Raw genomic sequence first — 20073 nt, 5'->3', positions numbered from 1 at the left:
ATCCCCAGCTGTCTCTCTGGGCTGGGTCCTATGCTGGACACCAGAGTGTGGCAGAGAACAGGACGAGTGAGCAGAGCTCCTGAGAGAAGGGTGAGCCGTGGGCCAGTCGGGGGAAGAGGACCGGCAGCCCTGCTGGGGAGGACTGAGGGTGGGGCTGGCCTGGGCAGGGTGGGCACCCTCAGCGGTGTCCCTGAGGCTAGTGGGGCAGTCACAGGGAGGCCACTCAAGACCCTCCTCCCTGTTCTCCCAAGGGGGAGCCTCAGGCTCTGGCTCTGTGGGTGTCTGGCAGCCCCATGCTGTTGACACAGGCAAGCAGCAGGCTTGCAAGGATCTTTACAAAGATAATCTTTATTGATAATCACAGGCCACAGGGGTGAGACCTGAGGTTTGAGTTCTGGGGTGAAGGAGAACCCCTGTCCCCTGCCCTGGGCCTCTGCTAGCTGAGGAGGGACAAGGTGAGGGGGCCCCCATGGTGCTCAGACAACCAGGGCCTCCCTGGCAGGGCAGGAGTGTGGGTGCCACAGAGACAGGCCCCTTGCCGAGCTGACCCGGAGCCCACCATCCCCACAGCCTGTGCGAGCACGAAAGCAGGACCCCCTGGGTGGGCTGTGCCCTGGACTTGTCACTGATGCCAGTGGAGGCTGGCAGCTGCCCCTCTTGGCACCTGAGACAGTGAAGGAAGGCAGCTGCTGTCGTGAAGAACAAAGATGCTCTGAGGACACACTTGCTGGGGCTGAGCTGAGGGGCGCATGGAGGCAGGCCCTGTCCGTCTGGTCAGCTGTCTCTGCCACCGCTACTTTTCTGGTCTGAGGCTGTAGCCTTGGTCAGGTTCCCAGCTTCCCTCTTGAGAACGCTGAGCAAAGTCTGGGAGCTCTCCAGGATCTGGGGCCAGAGAAGTGAGAAGGTTGTTAACGTTCACCTGTTGGTAAGGTCCTAAGCCCCAGCTGTCCTCACACTCAGGTGCTGGGACCTGGCTGGGGGTGCTGTAGCCAAGGGATCCTGCGTGGGGAAAGGCGGAAGCCCAAGGGGACTGGCAGATGGGGTGGCAGGGCCCTCTTCCCTCCTGAATCTGACCCAAAACACTTCCTCTCCACCCTCAAAGCCAGGCTGGGTTAGCACTGGCCCGTGCTGGGTGCTCTGCCCAAGACCTGGCTCTTCACACTGAGCAGAAAGAACCACATGCCTAGCGACAACCGGATAAAGACCAGGACCCAGGATGCCCCAGGCCCCACAGACAGCCCCACGGTCACTCCCACAGCAGCCTGGGTTCCTCAGTGGGCCTGGCCACGCTGCCCCTGCCCGAAATGCAGCGAGGCACAGACTGCCCACAGCTGGGAGCCCCAGACGGTCCTGACGCCCTGCCGTGGCTACACCCCTGCCGTGACTATCCCCTGATGCTCGGCCTGGCCTCCCGAGCTCCACCTTGAGGTAGGCGGCCTCCGTCTCTGCGATGGTCCGGTCGAACTCGTTGCGAGACGCAATCTTGCGTGCCAGGTTCTCGTTGACGCGGGCCAGCTTCTCTGTCAGCTGCCTCACCTCATTCTGCAGCCGCTGCTTCTCGTCCTCTTCCTCCTGGATCTGCCGGCACAGCTCCTCCCGCTTCTGGCACAGCTCCTCTATGCCTGGGGGGCCGGGAGGGGCGGCGCTGTGGGCCCAGGGCAGGAGGGCGGCGGCGGAGGGCGGGCCTCCTTCCACCCGAGGAAGCCAGAGTCAGGCACCACCCCCGAGCGCCCGGCGCAGGGCCTGCGAGCCAGCGAGGGCTCGGGCCACGGACACCCAGCCCCCGGCACGGAGGGCTCTGCTCAAGCCGCGCGATGCCCGCAGCGAGGCGGGTCCAGGGGCACCCCGCTGCGAGCCGGGAACCCGGCCCCGCGGCCCTCCCGACCTCCCCGTCCCGGCTGCGCCGCTCACACTTGACCAGCTCGTTGTTGTAGTTCTGCAGCGCCGCGCCCTGCTGGGTCATGGTCAACGCCGCCCGGGGCCCCGCCACCCCAACCGCCGCGGAAGCAACGCTGTCCGCGCCTGCGCACGACTCCCTGATGGCGCGCCGAACTAGCGCGTCATCGCTGAGCGCCTTGTGCGCGTCATGGCTACGCGTGCAGACGTGCGTCATCGCCGCGCGCCGCGCCGAGCGGATCTCGGAGTCGGTGGGTGCAGATGGCGGCGGCAGTTGTGGTGGCGGAGGGGGACAGCGACTCCCGACCCGGACAGGAGTTGTTAGTGGCCTGGAACACCGTGAGCACCGGCCTGGTGCCGCCGGCTGCGCTGGGGCTGGTGAGGCCTGGGAAGAGAGCGGCGGCCCCGCGAGGAGTTTCCGGGACCCTACGCGCTTTGGGGCGGCCACCCTCGGGTTCATGCGGCTCTGTCCGTCATTCGCCTCTGTCTTGTCCTGCCACTTTCCACCACTTTTCCGTTTCGTTTCGTTTCGTTCAGCTCCATTGGCAGCCCTTCCCTAGCTTCGGCCCAACGTCCGGGCACCACGGACAGGGGGCAGCGGAGTTTTTGCAGCCTCCCCCTCAGCTTCTTCCCTTCCCCGCCTCTCCCCACCTCTATGCTGTGTTCCCCTCGCCTCACGGTTTTCTGCACTCCAGGTGTCTTCCCGGACCAGCGGTGCAGTCCCGCCAAAGGAAGAGGAGCTCCGGGCGGCGGTGGAGGTTCTGAGGGGCCACGGCCTACACTCGGTCCTGGAGGAGTGGTTCGTAGAGGTGCTGCAGAATGACCTGCAGGCCAATATCTCCCCTGAGTTCTGGAATGCCATCTCCCAATGCGAGAACTCTGCGGATGAGCCCCAGTGCCTTCTGCTGCTCCTTGACGCTTTTGGCCTGCTGGAGAGCCGCCTGGATCCCTACCTGCGTAGCCTAGAGCTGCTGGAGAAATGGACTCGCCTGGGCTTGCTGATGGGCACTGGTGCTCAGGGGCTGCGAGAAAAAGTCCACACTATGTTGCGCGGAGTCTTGTTCTTTAGCACCCCCAGAACCTTCCAAGAGATGATCCAGCGTCTGTATGGGTGCTTCTTGAGAGTCTATATGCAGAGTAAGAGGAAGGGGGAAGGGGGCACAGACCCGGAACTGGAGGGGGAGCTGGACAGCCGGTATGCCCGTCGCCGGTACTACCGGCTCCTGCAGAGCCCGCTGTGTGCAGGGTGCAGCAGTGACAAGCAACAGTGCTGGTGTCGCCAGGCTCTGGAGCAGTTCCATCAACTCAGCCAGGTCTTGTGAGTAGTCTGTCCCGATGGCCATGCCCTTGCTCCTTCTGGTTCCCCGCTGCTCCCCTGGGTCCAGCTGGCCTCTGCAGAAAGTTGGTGAGCCGACCTGATAACCAGGAACATAACACAGAGACAGTCCCAAGGATTCCTGTGCAGTGTGTACTGGACACAGGTGTCTGTCTTCTGTCACTCATCTTCAGTCCCACAGATTCATGCCTTGACCCTGGTAAGGCCTTATTTGGCTTGTGTCTGCAGCAGCAAATTTCTTAGCAACTCCAAACTTCCTGGACTCTGCAGAATTCCACTGTGCCTTTTGTCGATCCTGGGGAGGAATGATTCTCACCCTCGTCGACATTCCTTGCCCTGTAATTATGAACAGAAGCTTGCTGCTGCTTCTCTCCAGGGAGATCAGGTCACTGTGAGGGCAAGCAATCTCTTGTTAGTTTGGAGAGGAGAGGGTTTTGTTGTGAGAGACAAGTCTTGTTGTAGTTCTCTAGCAATTGTCACACCCTTGGCCATTTGTGGTGGCTTTGTCACATTGAACAGAGGTGTAGCCACGCAGCTATTTGAGAGGCTTTAGGTGGACTAAAGGCAGACTAAAGGAGTGGTCCTGTTGCTGGCAGGGGTCAGGGAGAAGGGCTTCTGTTTGGCTCATCCCTGCAAAAGTTACACGGCAACCTTTCTCATTCTCCTCTTGAGTCTTCTTGTCACTGTAGACCAGAGACTGCACTGAAAGGCACAGACAGTGGCATCTGTACCTCTGCGGCCAGGGTAGCAGTGCAGTTGGTTGTCGTTTCAGAGTTGATTGTAGGAGATAAGGCTAGGGCCCCCGACAGCCACACCTGCTGCCACTGATCACATGGGGAAGGCCAGTGTCCCTACCTGGACAGAGGCCAGCTGGGTGGGGACAGCAGAGCCTGGGAGTGCTCTGTGCTCCCAGTGGCTTCTTGAAGCCTTTGGTACAACCGCCCCCCACAGCTGAGGATTGTGGGGAGGTGTGTGCTGGGTGTGTGCGTGTGTGCGCACTGCATGCACTCTATAGGCAGGGCTGTCCTGGCGTGGGGCTGTTCTGGGCTAAAGGGGCCGGTGTGTGCTGTGGGTGCCCCATGGCCAGGGCTTTCCTCTAGACACAGGCTCAGTCTGCTGGAGCGGGTCAGTGCCGAGGCTGTGACCACCACCCTGCACCAGGTGACCCGGGAGAGGATGGAGGACCGTTGCCGAGGCGAGTACGAGCGCTCCTTCTTGCGTGAGTTCCACAAGGTGAGGACCCCTCCCTTGGGCTGTGCCCTGCTGGAGACAGGGGAGTAGATTTCTGGCAAACCTGACACCTGGCTTCAGAAGCATCCAGAGCATGGAGGCCTGGGTGGGCCCAGACCGGATGGTGGCTGGAGCTGTCTTGATGTGGGGTAGAGACCAGTACTGCTGGGCCCTGGTGACAGTGAGGGCACATCTGAGGTGCGCTCTTCGGATCTGCGCAGAATCCCATGGCTGCAGGCAGTACCGGGCCAGGATCCCGAGGGGGCTGCCTCAGGCAGGTGTGGCGAAGCTGGGCCCACCAGAGGAGCCACTGAATGGACCCCCTTTTGTTCGCTGCCCTACTTGAGTGTGGACTCGCTTGGCTGGTCCCTCATGGACTGACCTACAGCCAGCCTGCACCACAGCGGGAAGCGAGACACCCTCACATGAGACCTCCAGGCACCTGTGCTGTTGGGGTGTGGTCTGGGGCTCTGCTCTGGGCTCCCAGAGCCATAGGGGAGCTGGGCCCAGCCATGTGGGTCCCCCCACCCTGTTCCCACGTGTCACCTGTCCTTTCCTCAGTGCTTCGGAGTCCCTCTACTGAGGTGCAGATTGGCTGTGATGTTGGGCTTTCAAAGAGGGAGGGTGTCGCCACAGCAGTGGGCAAGAGTGGGTAGTGGGTGGAGAGGGTGAACATCCATGTGGTCTTGCCACTGGGTAGCAGGTCTGTGGGGCATGAGCACGCCTGGGCCCCGTGGCGGAATTGCCGCCTAGAGGTTTGTGCTCGCCTGGGCCCCCCGTCTGGTCTCAAGGGCGTGTTTATCCATTTAAGTGGGGGCAAGTGTGCCCACCAGGCACGGCGCACAGGTCGTGTGTGTCCATCACGTCTCACGCTAGGGTTGCTGTTGCCAGTGATAAGTGTGGGCACTGGTGCATGTGAGAGGCATGAAGACCGCAGGGGGGCCAGGACGTCACCTTTTGGGCCATCACCCACCCTGCAGGTTTTGATGTGCTCCAGCCTCCAGACACAGGTGGCCTTCGGGCTCCCCTCAGTGCTGGCTGATAGGGTGCGTGGCTGCGAGGCTCCTCCCAGCCTCTGAGTCAGCCTGGGGCTCACCATGCCTTCCTGCAGCTCACACTGGTGTTCTCCTGACAGTGGATCGAGCGGGTGGTCGGCTGGCTCGGCAAGGTGTTCCTGCAGGATGGCCCCACCAGGCCTGCGTCTCCTGAGGCCGGCAACACCCTGCGCCGCTGGCGCTGCCATGTGCAAAGGTTCTTCTACCGCATCTACGCCAGCCTGCGCATCGAGGAGCTCTTCAGCATCATCCGAGGTCGTCCCGCCCCGGCCTCGGGGTCCACTCTCCCGTCTGGGGAGTCTTCCCAGGGCCTTTGCTATGTCTCCTCTGTGTCTGCGTCTGGGCTCCCTGTGCCTTCACTGTCGCTCTTGCAGGGGGGTGCGCCGGGCAGTGCTGGGACCCTCCCCACCACGGCGTCCCCCGTGCCTGGATCAGGGCAGGTGTGGCAGATGCTGGACGGTGCTTCTGGGTGTCCACTGCTGTGCTCCCTTGGCCTTCGCTCCTGCTGGGGACTGGCCCCTGGGTGTTGCTCTGTCCACCCTGTGGCGTTCTGGTCAAATGCATCAGCACGCCAGAGTGTCGGGGGATGTCTGGTGCCTAGCAGGTGGTCTCGTCGTCGTCCTGGGGCTGGCAAGCGCGTGTCCTCTCCCACACTGCACACACTCTGCACCAGCCAGCACATGCGCACGCATCCATGTCTGTCCCTGAGGGATGTTCCTCTTCTTGTAGACTTCCCAGACTCCCGGCCAGCCATCGAGGACCTCAAGTACTGCCTGGAGAGGACGGACCAGAGGCAGCAGCTGCTCGTGTCCCTCAAGGCTGCCCTGGAGACTCGGCTCCTGCATCCAGGTGCTGTGTGCTGCCCAGCTACCCAGCACTCTGGGCTTAGACACTCACCGGGGGGCCCATGTCCAGGGAGCCTGGGGCCCAGTCTGCCAGCCCTGGACTTGTAGGTCTAAGGAAGAAATGGGTTGAGAAGCAATTGGCGAGGTCCTTAGGGGATCTGAGGTGCCCGTCAGCTTGCTTGTTTCTTCTTTGGAGGGAGTCAGGACTGACCGGTAGGTCTGAGGTGATGAGACTTAGTTCTCAGAACAGACCTCCCTGCAGGGCAGGGCCTGTGAGCAGGTAGAGGTGGGGATGGGGGGACAAGGGAATGAGGCTGCAGTGGGGCCCTGTAGACCACCCGACCGGCATGGCCAGCTGTCTACTCGGGCGTTGCCCCTGGGAGGCTGTGGTCCCGGGCACTGCATAACTGCTGGCTTCTGCCCTGGCTGTAGGTGTCAACACATGTGACATTATCACCCTCTACATCTCTGCCATCAAGGCGCTGCGCGTGCTGGACCCTTCCATGGTCATCCTGGAGGTGGCCTGTGAGCCCATCCGCCGCTACCTGAGGTGAGGGCCGCAGCCGGCCCAGGAGCCACTGGGACCCCGGGCATCCTGCGGAGCTCCACGTGGTCCTGGGGGCAGCCGGAGGGTGTGTTCGGCCTCAGGACACAAGGTCTCCCCGGCCGGGCTGAGTGCACGGAATCAGGCCCGGGGCTCTTTCCTTTCCTCTTGCCCGTGCCGGGCACCTGTCCTTGTCACGCGGTGTCACCGTGCCCTCTGTGTGCAGCTGCCAGAGGCCCACCACAGCCCTTGCTCAGCCTCCCCATCTCCAGCACAGAGAGAAGCTCTTCCACTTGGCCTCGCCTTGGTGCTGACCAGTCCCCAAGGCCAACCAGGCAAGGAGAGTGGGCTCTGCTGTCCCGGCCTTTCCCACGACAAGGAACAGACACTCCCTGGGGCTGTTTGGTGAATGTGTTGGAATGAGGACCTTGACATGGCTGCCTGGGAATTCCTCAGGGGTCGCAGAGGCCCTGGCTCGGGGCTGGCAGGCACAGTGGCCCCCAGGAGCTGAGCAGCAGGAGCCGGTGGAATCTGGTCCCTACCTGGACTTGTTTGGTGCTCTGTGGCTGTAGCTGGCCTGTCTTCTGAGCCAGTTCTTTGTTTTTTCTTTTTTTTGAGATGGAGTCTCGCTTGTCGGCCCAGGCTGGACTGCAGTGGCGCGATCTCGGCTCACTGCAAGCTCCGCCACCCAGGTTCACGCCATTCTCCTGCCTCAGCCTCCCAAGTAGCTGGGACTACAGGCGCCCGCCACCACGCCTGGCTAACTTTTTGTATTTTTTTTTTTTTTTTTTTTTTTTTTGAGACAGAGTCTCGATCTGTCGCCCAGGCTGGAGTGCAGTGGCGCAATCTCGGCTCACTGCAATCTCCGCCTCCCAGGTTCATGCCATTCTCCTGCCTCAGCCTCTCCGAGTAGCTGGGACTACAGGCGCCCGCCACCACGCCCGGCTAATTTTTTTGTATTTTTAGTAGAGACGGGGTTTCACTGTGGTCTCGATCTCCTGACCTCGCGATCCGCCCGCCTCGGCCTCCCAAAGTGCTGGGATTACAAGCGTGAGCCACCGCGCCCGGCCACTTTTTGTATTTTTAATAGAGACGGGGTTTCACCGTATTAGCCAGGATGGTCTCAATCTCCTGACCTCGCGATCCTCCTGCCTCGGCCTCCCAAAGTGGTGGGATTACAGGCGTGAGCCACTAAGCCCTGCCCTTTTTTTTTTTTTTTTTTTTTTTTTTTTTTTTTTTTTTTGAGACAGGCTCTTGCTGTGTCAGAGTGCAGTGGCAGAATCCTATCTCCCTGCAGCCTCGGACAGCTCGGCTCAAGTCTTCCTGGCTCATTGTCCCTAAGTGCTGGGATTGCAGGTGCGCAGGCCGGCCTTGCGCTTGCAGCTCCTGCTGCTCCCATGTAGTGTTGGGTTTGTTTGTTTCTAAGGAGTCTGACAGGCCTGTGTTTAGTACATAGCCCGTCACCACTGAGTGTAGAGGCAGGGTCGGTGGTGCTGGCCTAGATGGGGCGGGGACTGGAATGGGTGGTGGAAGGTGCACGCGGGGTGTCCACACTGTGAGCCACAGCAGCACTCACGTCGGCAGGACACGGGAGGACACGGTGCGGCAGATTGTGGCTGGGCTGACGGGGGACTCGGACGGGACAGGGGACCTGGCTGTTGAGCTGTCCAAGACCGACCCGGCGAGCCTGGAGACAGGCCAGGACAGCGAGGATGACTCGGGCGAGCCGGAGGACTGGGTCCCAGACCCTGTGGATGCTGATCCGGGTTAGCTTGCCCCGCATGGTCCATTTCACCAATGGAGTGGGGGGCTTCAGCCAGGCCGTCTGCTCTGGACTCATCCCTTGTCACAGAGCTTGGCTGTGTCAGGTGTGGCCAGTGTCTCAGAGGCTTGAGGGTGTCAAAGGTCAGGGCAGTGCTCCGCCGCCTGCCAGCCCGGGCAGGCCCGTGATGGGCTGTGTTCCTCTGTGGCTGGTCACTCTGGCCGTGGGGGATGCCCTGCCTCCCACCACTTGTGAGCTGTGGGGTGTCCCTGCCCCGCCACTGCACCTGGCAGAGGAGTGAAGACGTGGGTGACCCCTGAGCTCTGTACTGATTTGGGCCTCAAAGTCCTGTTAGGGTGCCAGCCCCTGCTCAGAGCCCATCTGTGCCTGGCCCTCGTCTGTGAGGGCTCTGAGGGCTGTGGGGCCCAGGCCTGGCCCCTGCCCTGGCACAGATGGTAAGTCTTCAACACATCTTTAGTCTCTCTCAGAGGAAAACCCCAGGACCTTTGGCTTGTCCCCTAAGCCTTCATGGGAGTCCCGGGAGGTCCCTGTGGGGTGAGAGGGGCTGGGGATTGAAGCTGTTGCCCCAGGACCTGACTCCAGGTCTCCCGGGAAGCTCAAGGCTGCTCCTAGCCTCGAGGGCCTTCAGGGAGAGCTGTGCTGGGCTGTGCCATCTGGCTGGGAGCGGGGCGGCCCTGTCCTTGCCCAGGTGCCTGTCAGGTGACACCCCTGCCCCCACGATGCCAGGGAAGTCGAGCTCCAAGCGGCGTTCATCGGACATCATCAGCCTGCTGGTTAGCATCTACGGCAGCAAGGACCTCTTCATCAATGAGTACCGCTCGCTGCTGGCCGACCGCCTGCTGCACCAGTTCAGCTTCAGCCCCGAGCGGTGAGGCCCGTGATGTGCCGGCCGTCTCCAGAGGTGCTGGGGACTTTGCCAAGCCTCTGTCGGGACGGGGCCCTGACGCCATGCCTGGGGTCTGGTTGGAGCTGTGCTTCCGCCCCCACTCCTGGCTGGGGGTGTGCTAGCCATCGGGGTGCCCATACAGGCCCCCTGCTCTGCCTGGGGGGCACCCCCGTGCCCTGCCACAGGTGCTCCTTGGGGCTGGGGCTCATCGCGACCCCCTGCCCAGACGCTCATCTTTCCAGGGAGATCCGCAATGTGGAGCTGCTGAAGCTGCGCTTTGGCGAGGCCCCAATGCACTTCTGTGAAGTCATGCTGAAGGTGGGTCCCAGCCCCGCCCGCTGCCCGGCCACCCCGCAGGTCCCCCGTGACACCGGCTCCTCCTCAGGACATGGCAGATTCCCGCCGCATCAACGCCAACATCCGGGAGGAGGATGAGAAGCGGCCAGCAGAGGAGCAGCCACCGTTCGGGGTCTATGCTGTCATCCTGTCCAGTGAGTTCTGGCCGCCCTTCAAGGACGAGAAGCTGGAGGTCCCCGAGGATATCAGGGCAGCCCTGGAGGCTTACTGCAAGAAGTACGAGCAGCTCAAGGTACCTCCATGCCAGGCCACCCCATGGGCTCTCGGCACCCCTACCCTGCACTGCGGGGCTCCCAGCAGCCTGGTGCCTGTGGCTGCCCCGTTGTCACCTGAGTGTCTCTGGGTTGGTCCCGTCTCGCAGCCACCCCTGCAGGAGAGGGAGTGGGCCTGGCCCACGCTCTCTCCGCCTTCCTCCCAGCAACCCCGTGTCCCCTGTGAGCAAGCATCCCTGCGGGCTTCCTCCCAGCGAGCCCGTGCCCCCTGTGCCCCCTGTGACCGAGCGTCCCCGCGGCCCACAGGCGCTTGGGTGGGCTGTGCTGGGCCTAGGTCTCCTGAGCTACTTCATGGGGACCCCTGTGGCCACAGCAGGCCCTGCCCTCTGAGCGTTTCCTCCTCTTTCGCTATCCACCCTCTGCCTCTCAGAACCGGGGCTTGGGGTGCCTTGCGTCACTGCAGGGAGGCAGCTAGGGAGCCAGGGTTGCCCTCTGCCCAAGGCAGCGCTCCCAAGCGCACCTGACCCCCGGGACCGCAGCCCTGCCCCTTCTCCACGTCTGTTTCCTCCAGAACTGCCTTTGCAGGCTCCAGTGGTGCTTGAGGACTGGGGCTATGGGTCTGTGGTGGGAGTAGGAGGGAAGCAGATGTGGGGAGTGGAGGAGCGAGCCCTGGCCTGGAGGTCACTGGCAGATGGGGACAGTGTGCCCAGAGGATGGTATTGGCCACGTTTGGCTCACTTCCCCTGGCAGCACTGCTGATCCCGGCAGTCCCAGGACAGGCGTCCAGAGCCTGAGGGATGGAACTAGGCTTGGAGGTTCTTTCCCTGAGCTCATAGTCAGGTGAGATGTGTCGGCTCGGGGAGGAAGGGGTTACGATGGTCGTCACAGGCAGGTCACAGACAGGGCTTTCAGTCTGATGTGTGGGGCCTGTGAGGCCTCTGGTGTGCCCAGCGAGTGCTCAGGACTTGGGGGAGCCGGGCACCCCAGCGGGAGACATGTGAGGAGAGGGTCCTGGGGCACAGCCGGCATCCAGTCTGCAGACCCCAACCCCAGGTACCCCAGAAGGGGGATGGTCCAGCCTCAGCCTGGGCAGAAGGAGCAGCCTCAGGACAGAGCCGCCAGGAGGCCGGCGGGTAGGGCTGAGTTCAAGGGAGGGTCCACAGCTTCTCCAGGTCTACTGTGAAGGAGGCTGGACCTAGATGTGTTTTCTTTTGCAAGTGAGAGGGCCTTGCTGTGTTGACAGACCAAGGGAACTTACTCCCAGGGGATGGCAGGGCGATGTGCCCACTTTAGAAACCAAGGGGGAAGCTTCCTTCCAGCGACAGACAAGAGGAGGGCCAGGCAGAGGCCCCCAGGGCGGGAGGCCAAGGGGCTGTGGTAGGGCCGGGCTGCTGACCACGGTGGTGAACGCCTGCTGCCTCCCTCCAGGCCTCAGCTTGGCTCTGGAAGAGTCCAGGTATCCCTTGCAGCTTGTGGAGGGTCCGTGTGGCTCATGCCCGCTCCCGGTGGAAAGGAGCGCCTGGGCCATCCCCGCACCTCGAGCTCTGGCCTGGTGTCTCTGGAGCCTGCGGGCACCGTGCCCCACTGCATTCTGGTACAAATCGTCTGGGTGGCCGGGCCCCGTGCTCGGTCCCTTTCCCCCTGCCCCTCTGGCTGCCTCAGGCTCTCCAGCGTCGCTTCCAGGCAAGGCCCCAGTGGCCTCCCTCCAGGGTCCCGCCTTGGGTCCCAGGCATGGCTCAGCCACTGCCTGTTGCTCAGGCCTGATGTGCTGGGACAGCCACACTCTGGTGCCCTTTGTCTTAACTTCAGCGGGACATAGGAGTGGCTCAGGAAGGCCCCGGGGCTGTGCTGAGAGGTCCCACCAGCAGAGCTCCTGGCCGAGCGACCTTGCTGGACACGTGGCTGGCCAGGCAGCCCACAGCGTCACCCCTGAGCCGGCTGCTCCTGAGTCCTTGCATCCGTCCTGCTGCAGGCTGACCAGTGGCGTTTGTGGAGGTCACGGCCTTGGAGCCAGAGCTAGGACCTAGGCAAGCCACTGACTCCACCTCCATTTTCTGTCCATAAAGAGGGGTTTGTTTCCGTTAAAAGCTGCTGGATCCTGGAAGGACTCAGGAACCCTTGGCCCACAGAGCAGGTGTGTCAGTGCCCCGGTGCCACCAGAACAAAGTACCACAAACCAGGGGGCTTAAAAGAAACGTATCGTCTTATAGAGGTCGGAAGTCTAAAGTCAGTGTCAGCAGGGCCCTCCGAAGGCTCTAGGAGAGGTTGCTTCCTCCCCTCTTCCAGCTTCTGGGGGCTCCAGGAGCTCCTGGGCCTGTGGGTGCCTCGCTCTGGTCTCTGCCGCGTCGCCTGTGACGTTCCCCCTTGTCTCTGTACCTGTCTCCCTCTTAGAAGGACACTCACTTTGTTCCAGGGTGACATCATCTTAATTATATCTTATAATGACTGTATTTCCAAATAAGATCCCATCAGAGGCACCGGGAGTTAGGGGTTCATGGGTCTTTTTTCGAGGGGCACAATTCAGTGCATGACAATCTGCCCCGTGGCAGGCCCCTCCCACATGCAAGTGACAGCCCCAATGTCCCCAAAAGTCTTCACCATTTCAGCATCAGCTCCAAGTCCCAAATGTCATCTAAATGTCATCCACACAAAGGTCCACACACATCTCAGCCTGTAAATACATCCAAACGAGGTACAGGGGAGGCTGGAGTGTGCTCCATTCCTCCAGCTGTGATGCCATGAAATCAGCCAACAGATGATCTGTTTCAAAAGTTCAACTGTGGCTGGGTGCGGTGGCTCACGCCTGTAATCCCAGCACTTTGGGAGGCTGAGGCGGGCGGATCACGAGGTCAGGAGATCAAGACCATCCTGGCCAACTTGGTGAAACCCTGTCTCTACTAAAAATACAAAAAAAAATTAGCCAGGCATGGCGGCGCCTGCCTCTAGTCCCAGCTACTTGGGAGGCTGAGGCAGGAGAATAGCTTGAACCCAGGAGGCAGAGCTTGCAGTGAGCCGAGATTGTGCCACTGCACTCCAGCCTGGGCGACAGAGCGAGACTCCGCCTCAAAAAAAAAGAAAAGGAAAAAAAGTTCAACCGTAAGACAAGCATAGACATTCCCACCCCAAAAGGGAAAACTGGGAGGAAAAAGGTTGGCAGGTCCCAAGCGAGTCCAAACCCACCAGCCGAAATTCCACTTGACTTCCAGGCCTGCATATCCTCTTTGGCTCCCTGCTCTGTCCTCGGCCTGCAGGGGCAGCCCCACCCCGCCAGCCTCGGCCTCGGCGGCTCTGCCCTTGGAGCCTGCCTTCCTTTCAGTCCAGCCTGGCAGCACTTCTGCTGGTATAAAATTCTCACACCTTGTTGGCTTATCATGCAGCTCACCAGTGCTGAAGCCTTCAGACAGGCGGGTCCGTAGCCCTTTCCCGGAGGCCCCACCTGTCCCTGTCTGCTGCTGAGATGGTTGGTTGGATACACAGGTCACACCTCACGTCTTGCAAACCCTGGTCCAGCCACACCCTTGGCTACGTCTCAGAGCTGCCTGGATAGAGCATTTTCCGATCCCCAAGGGCTGGTGCCTTTTTGCTTAATGGTCCCTGCCTCACTGATGGTCTCCCTCTTGCATTCTGCTGTAAGTAGCAAGGAGAAGCCAGGTGGCACCTTCCACACTGCTTGGAAATCTCAGCTTGATGTCCAGGCTCATCAGCTGCAGGCCCCACTTCGCACCCAACAGCAGAGCAGCAGCCAGCCAAGCTCTCTGCTGCCTCCTCCGGTTCCCAGTAGCACGGTCATTTCCACCTGAGACCTCACTGGAAGCACCTGTTGGGTCGGCATTGCTGCTGACATCCAGTCTGTGATGCTGTGTGTATTCTCCAAGACGGCGGCAGCTCTCCTCTCCCGGCTGTTTCCAGGCTTGTCTTCATGTCTTTCTACCAACAGTTCTTCCAGCTTCTCCCCATCACCCACTTCCAAAGCTGCTGCCACAATTCTTGGTGTTAGGTTTCGGCAGCACCCTTCCTGGTACCAAAATCTGTTCATTTCTTGTGGCTGCTGTAACAAAGTGCCACAAACTGGGTGGCTTAAAAAAACAGAAATAGATTGTCTTAGTTCTGGAGGCTGGAAGTCCAAGATGAAGGTATTGGCAGCCCCGTTCCCTCTGAAACCTCTTAGAGACCTCCATTGCCCCCCAGCTTCTGGTGTTTGCCACAGGCCTTGGTGTTCTTGGCTTGTGGCCATGTTGCTCCAGGCGGCCTCTGTTCGTGTGGCCCCCTGCCTGCCTGCCCGTGTCTTCCCATCTTCTCTTAGAAGGACCCCAGTCAATTGTATTAGGGTACACCCCACTCCATTGTGACCTCAGTTACATCTGCATCCACCCTGTTTGCAAATATGGCCACATTTCCAAGCACTGGGGGTCAGGAGGCCAATGTAGCCATTTCGGGACACACCTTATGATGCTGGCCCCATTGCTGTTTTATAGTGGCCTGAGCAGGTGGGGACCCCACCCAGTCCTGTGTTCTCGCTGCTCACCTGCCTGCCAGGGCGGGGTGGGGCAGGTGGCTCTGGGAGCCCCTTTCTCACTGGGTACCAGGTGGCAGAGCCCATGGGCCTCAGCCCCCTGCAGCTGAGCTGCCCATGCTGACCCTAGCCCTCCTTAGGCCATGCGGACCCTCAGTTGGAAGCACACCCTGGGTCTGGTGACCATGGACGTGGAGCTGGCTGACCGCACGCTGTCTGTGGCGGTCACCCCGGTACAGGCGGTGATCTTGCTGTATTTTCAGGACCAAGGTGAGCCCATCAGCCCCTAGCTGGTCTGCCCCAGCCAGACGGCCCAACTGTGGGTGAGGGGCCGTTCCTCAGTGAGGGTGTGGTTTGGGGCAGCTGCGCCAGCAGGCAGCACCCTTCCCTTTCCCACGGGCAAGGCAGTGTGGTCTGGGAGCCCCCCGACCTCTGGGCTGACAGGAGGCAGGGGAGGTGCAGCCCGTGCCCAGGCTGCCCAGCGTCCCGATCACTCTGCACGCAGCCAGCTGGACCCTGGAGGAATTGAGCAAGGCGGTGAAGATGCCCGTGGCGCTGCTGCGGCGGCGGATGTCCGTGTGGTTGCAACAGGGTGTGCTGCGCGAGGAGCCCCCCGGCACCTTCTCTGTCATTGAGGAGGAGCGGCCTCAGGACCGGGACAACATGGTGCTCATTGACAGTGACGATGAGAGCGACTCCGGCATGGCCTCCCAGGCTGACCAGAAGGAGGAGGAGCTGCTGGTGCGTGTGCAGGCCCCGCGGGGGGGCGGGGGGAAGGCCTGTAGGTGCCTGACGGGCTGGCCTGTGTCCGCAGCTCTTCTGGACGTACATCCAGGCCATGCTGACCAACCTGGAGAGCCTCTCGCTGGATCGTATCTACAACATGCTCCGCATGTTTGTGGTGACCGGGCCTGCACTGGCCGAGATTGACCTGCAGGAGCTGCAGGGCTACCTGCAGAAGAAGGTGCGGGACCAGCAGCTCGTCTACTCGGCCGGTGTCTACCGCCTGCCCAAGAACTGCAGCTGACACACCCACCCGCCTGCCCGCCAGGAGCTGCCCTGCAGGTGCGCTCGTCCTCCCGTGCCTGCCCCCGCCTGCCTGTGTCCCAGAATGCACTGCTTAGGAGCACACCCACCCCCACCCCCACAGTGTGCAGATTAAAGCAAGTCAGATCATCCTTTTCTGTCCTGGTGGCTTTGTGGGGCCCCCCAGGATCCCCCTCTAGCCTGGGCCTCTCTCTCAGCCTGGCAGGGCCTGCTCCTCAGCAGCAGGTGAGGGGCCACCCAGGCCTACACATCTGCACTGGGAACATGGCCTCCTGAGAGCATCCCGGGCCGCCCCCCTCCCAGGGTGCTCAGGAAGCGGCGCGTGAAGGCCCACGTCACACCCGGGCCATGGCTCAGGCAGCCACGTCCTAGGGCTTGGTGCTACCCGCCAGACCTCCAGCTCCATCCCTGCACCTCTGGCCTCTAGAAGGAGCCCTGGGGTCACCCACTGCTCAGCCTGTGCCCACCTCCACGTGCCGGGCCAGGAGGTCTCAGGTGAGGCTGGGACGTTGTGTGGGTTCGGTTGGAATTGCTGAGGCTGGCGAATGACCTCTAGGCCAACACGCCTCATCTCTGGCAGCAAGGCTCTGCCCAAGGCTATGCCCTGGTGGCCAGAGGACTGGGCACTTGTCCCCTGCTCCACACTCGGGCAGGGTGGCCGCAGGGCTCAGCCTCACAGCTATGCCTCGGAAAGGCAGGTCGCCCCCACGTCCCCCCACGTGTGGTCACGCGTGTGCAGGCTGCCCAGGTCCTGTCCCAGAGGCTGGCACTAGGAGAGGGAGATGCCACAAAACTGAGCAAGGGCCCTAGGGTCCAGTTCTGGGCTCTTCTGCTGCTAAAACCTGGGTCTCTGTCCAGAGGTGCTGTTTCCAGGCCAGACGCGTTCCCCCCCGATGGCGCCGTCCTCGAGGGGGACAAAGGCCCTTTGAACTGGTGCCTGGAGTCCCGCTCCTGCTGCAGCGCCTTCCCAGGCTGTGAGCTGTGCCTGGTTTCAGTGCTCCCACCGCTGTCCCCAGATGCCCTTGCTGGTTCCCACATGTCCACTGTCCTGGGCTCCTGCAGCTGCCGCCCAGCACCCTCCCACCTCTCCAGCTCTGGCCTGTTGGAGCCGTCCCGTTCCGTGGACATCCCTGCACCCTCCTTGCTCTGGAGAACTTTGCCTCGGGGCTTGAAGGAGGAAGTGGCCGGGATTAGGCAGGTGCCAGATGCACAGCCTGTGCCCATCAGGCCTCTGCCCCGCCAAGGAGGGCTGCTTCTGCCAGTGCGGTATCTCCCCTCTAGCCCTGGGCCCTGCCACCTGCTCCACTCCAAGGCTGTCTGTGCTGCTGTCACAAAAAGAGGGACCCCTCTCCTGAATTCTGGTGGGGGGGGTCCCGATTGCTCTGATGCCCACTGTCCCCCCTCAGGCGGTGGCCTTGCCTGGATCCCGCTGTCCATGGCCACCACCTGGCCCCAGGCTGGGTGTGCCATTGTCCTAACCAGGATACAAACCTGCTGGGCTGGCCTGTCAGGTGTCACTGCCAGCCTGGCTCTGGTACACCTTTTGTTCTGTGTCTTGTGGATTCCATCTCTGGATGTGTCCTGAAGACAAGGGCGAAGGGTGCATCTCGGGTCACGGCGTCACTCGGGAAGTCAGAGGTCAGAGGACCCCAGCAGGAGGGTGCCTGTCAACCTGGTGACCAGGGCCACTGGGGCCAGACTGTGCCTGCCCCGCCCCCCGCACCCCATGGGTCCTGAGCTGGCAGGAGGCCTGGCCTGGGTTGGCTGTGGGGCAGGTGTTTCCTTCTGCTGCCTGGCGGTTTGCTTGGCAGGTCCAGCGGAGGGGAGGCTGGGAGGGCAGGGGCCTCTCTCCCAGCCTGGAACAGCAGGTTCAGGGAGGAGGCCATGCCGGCCTGTGGTCGACTTCCGTGGGCAACGCTTGCCTTTTCTGCAGAGGGAAAAGCTCCTGGGAGCTCCACCTTCAGTGACACCTTTAGTCTGCAGCCTTGGATGGGGGATGTCCGGGAGGCAGGGCTTGGGGTCCTGCTCAGACCGGGGTGGCCAGTGTCCCCCAGACCTTTCCAAGTTGATGGGGAATTCTCTTGGGTGCCAGCAGTCCTTCTGACCTGAGCTTTGCCAGAGTGTGAGTCAGACTTTCCCAGAAGCGGTGGGGAGGGAGGCTGGGTGCAAGCCCACCCTGTTAGCCCTCCTTGGCCCCTTCCTGCCCCAGCCATGGAGGAAGGCGGCCTGCAGCCAGCTGGAGCCCAGCCCACACGCTGAGCTGCTGCAGCCCTTATGCTGGGAGGGAGCTGAGGCCGAGGCTGCCTGCCGCCCACCCCCCAAGGTTGCCAGGCCACCGCACCCACATCAGGGCCTGGAGTGCTGCCCATCCCCTTTCACTCTGAAGGACCCGGCCGGGCACGGTGGCTCACGCCTGTAATCCCAGCACTTTGGGAGGCCGAGGCAGGTGGATCACGAGGTCAGGAGATTGAGACCATCCTGGCTAACACGGTGAAACCAGTGTGAAGGACTGCCTGTAAGACCAGGTCAGCCCCACTGCTGCCTCTGCCTCAGAGCTGGCCGGGCTCTCAGGCCTCTGTCCACCCCACTTGTCCCGTTCCCAGGGCTGCTTGTCCATGGCTTCCCGAATTGCGGTGCCCAAGGCAAATGACACACTGGCATCGCGAGCCCCCCCACCCCCACCTCACAGTCCCACTGTGAAGTCAGCGCCTTCCAACAGTTCCGTCAGAGGTGTGTAGTGGGGCCAGGGCTGGACATGGCCCCTGGTCCCTGGCCTGCGTCCTGCCTGCGTGGAGGCCCCCTGGGCCTCACATGTTTGTCCCTTCTGCTCATCCCTGCTGCAGGTGCCTCCTCCTGACCCCGCACCCTGCTCCCAGCCATGGCTCTCCTTGGGGAGCCCTGGTGTCCTTCTGGTGGCCACCAGGGCAGGGGCAGGCTTGGGGGCCCTCCACAGGCAGGTGACCAGCCCGTGGCCATGCGGCCCTGTCTCTGCAGCTGGAACCTACTGTGAATGCAGCCTTGGCCTCAGCCGCGAGGCCCTCATTGCCCTCCTTGTGGTGCTGGCGGGCGTCGGTGCCAGCTGCTTCTGTGCCCTCATCATCGTGGCAATTGGTGTCTTGCGGGCCAAGGGGTGTGTGAACCCTGGGGCTGGGAGCGGATGGGAGTGAGGCCAGGCTGCCCGCCCTGGGCCCTTGGTCTTGCAAGAGGGGCCTTTACCCCCTGGGTGGGCTGTCACTTGGGGTAGGAATGGCGTTTCCTAGGCGTGTGTTGGGGGAGGTCCGGGGGCCCAGCACTGTTCCAGGACTCATGTCGGCCTTCGTCCCCTCAGTGAAACATGCCCGAGGCTAGTGGACAACAGGTGAGCACCAGGGAGGCCCTCGGGGGGGGCACGCTGTCTCAGGGGAGGCCCTTGGTGGGGGAAGCTATCCCAGGGGAGTCCCTGGAGGAGGAGGGGTGCTGTCCCTGGAGGAGGAGGGGTGCTGTCTCAGGGGAGGCCCTTTGTGGGGATGCACTGTCCCAGACACTGGCCTGTCCTGGGGGACCAGGACTCTACCAGCTCGTGCTGACCTGGCCCCTGTCATGCAGGTTGGTGGAGAATTTTGGGGTCCAGGAAGATCGCATGGACCTGCACCCGGTATACGTGGAGTCCCAGCTAATGGACGCTGACCTGGAGGTCTCTGTGATGCCACCACTAGAGGATCAGAGCCTTGTGGCCATCCCCATGGAGGCTTCTCCAGAGGAGCTGCCACCACCCCCGCCCCTACCACCTGAGTAGGGCTGAGAGCAGCTGGGGAAGGGGAATTAAAGTGTATTTAGTGGTTGTGCACTGTCCTCCCTGCAGGCTCTCACACCCCTCAAGGCTGCATCATGCAGGGTGCACGCGCATATGGGTCTCATCAAAGCAGGGTGCCCAGGCCCCATACCAGGTTCCCCTGTTCCTCTGCCCCAGGGCAGGAAACCATACCCCTAATGTTTCCACCTTCTCTGCCATAGCTGGTCAGCCCGGCTCCTTCCTGCACCCCGCTTTGGAAAGCCCCTAGAACAGGACCTGCAACTGGTAACTGTGAAGGGCGCTGGGTTTAACAGGAGGACTTGGGCTGATACCCCTGCCCCACTGCACTCGTCTGTGCCTCTATCCCAGGAGAGTCCTGGGGGGAGGGGTGGGGCAGGCATGCCTCTCCTGCCTCGGGTGTGCTGTCTCCCTCCACCCCAAGGCCTGTTTACAACCCCGGCCCCATCCACCGTGGGAACAGGACCATCCCTGCGTGGGGGCCACTCTGTATGTGCACTTTGGGATCACTTTGCTGAGCCTGGGTGGGGTCGAGCCGGTTGAGGAGCAGGACCTCTGGGTTGCATTGCGTGTGGGCCC

At 62.0% G+C, this 20073-nt stretch overlaps 3 protein-coding genes across 7 annotated transcripts; 2 read left to right on the top strand and 1 right to left on the bottom strand.

Annotated features, from left to right (window-relative positions):
- Nucleotides 1-328: 328 nt before the first annotated feature.
- SSNA1 (SS nuclear autoantigen 1) lies at nt 329-2136 on the bottom strand. The gene is made up of 3 exons (XM_003279807.4): nt 1912-2136; nt 1423-1622; nt 329-882 (listed from the first exon to the last, which is right to left on the bottom strand). Exons 1-3 carry the CDS (start codon nt 2111-2113, stop codon nt 775-777), a joined length of 510 nt encoding a protein of 169 aa, XP_003279855.3. The 5' UTR covers nt 2114-2136; the 3' UTR covers nt 329-774.
- Nucleotides 2084-15835, top strand: ANAPC2 (anaphase promoting complex subunit 2). Of its 5 annotated transcripts, none has more exons than XR_004031489.1 (13): nt 2084-2274; nt 2592-3214; nt 4333-4465; nt 5598-6366; nt 6795-6912; nt 8491-8672; nt 9416-9557; nt 9818-9893; nt 9961-10164; nt 12233-12278; nt 14798-14927; nt 15163-15398; nt 15472-15835. XR_004031489.1 is itself a non-coding variant. In XM_030818276.1 (13 exons), the coding sequence occupies exons 1-13, from the start codon at nt 2158-2160 to the stop codon at nt 15682-15684; spliced, it is 2469 nt and encodes an 822-aa protein (XP_030674136.1). In that variant the 5' UTR covers nt 2084-2157; the 3' UTR covers nt 15685-15835. The 5 variants fall into 5 exon arrangements, 3 of the variants coding, with proteins under 3 accessions (XP_030674136.1, XP_030674134.1, XP_030674135.1); XM_030818276.1 differs by lacking the exon at nt 12233-12278 and having other exon boundaries at nt 5598-5772; nt 6247-6366; XR_004031490.1 differs by lacking the exon at nt 12233-12278 and having other exon boundaries at nt 14788-14927.
- Nucleotides 15836-18411: 2576 nt separating this feature from the next.
- TMEM210 (transmembrane protein 210) lies at nt 18412-19551 on the top strand. Its single transcript, XM_012508874.2, has 4 exons — nt 18412-18547; nt 18699-18834; nt 19033-19062; nt 19290-19551. Exons 1-4 carry the CDS (start codon nt 18460-18462, stop codon nt 19477-19479), a joined length of 444 nt encoding a protein of 147 aa, XP_012364328.2. The 5' UTR covers nt 18412-18459; the 3' UTR covers nt 19480-19551.
- Nucleotides 19552-20073: the final 522 nt, after the last annotated feature.

This window comes from Nomascus leucogenys, chromosome 8 (genome assembly GCF_006542625.1).
Source record: "Nomascus leucogenys isolate Asia chromosome 8, Asia_NLE_v1, whole genome shotgun sequence".
Classification (NCBI taxonomy): domain Eukaryota; kingdom Metazoa; phylum Chordata; class Mammalia; order Primates; family Hylobatidae; genus Nomascus; species Nomascus leucogenys.
The sequence above is the reverse complement of the archived record's forward strand: the minus strand, read 5'-3'. Positions and strand labels throughout refer to the sequence as shown.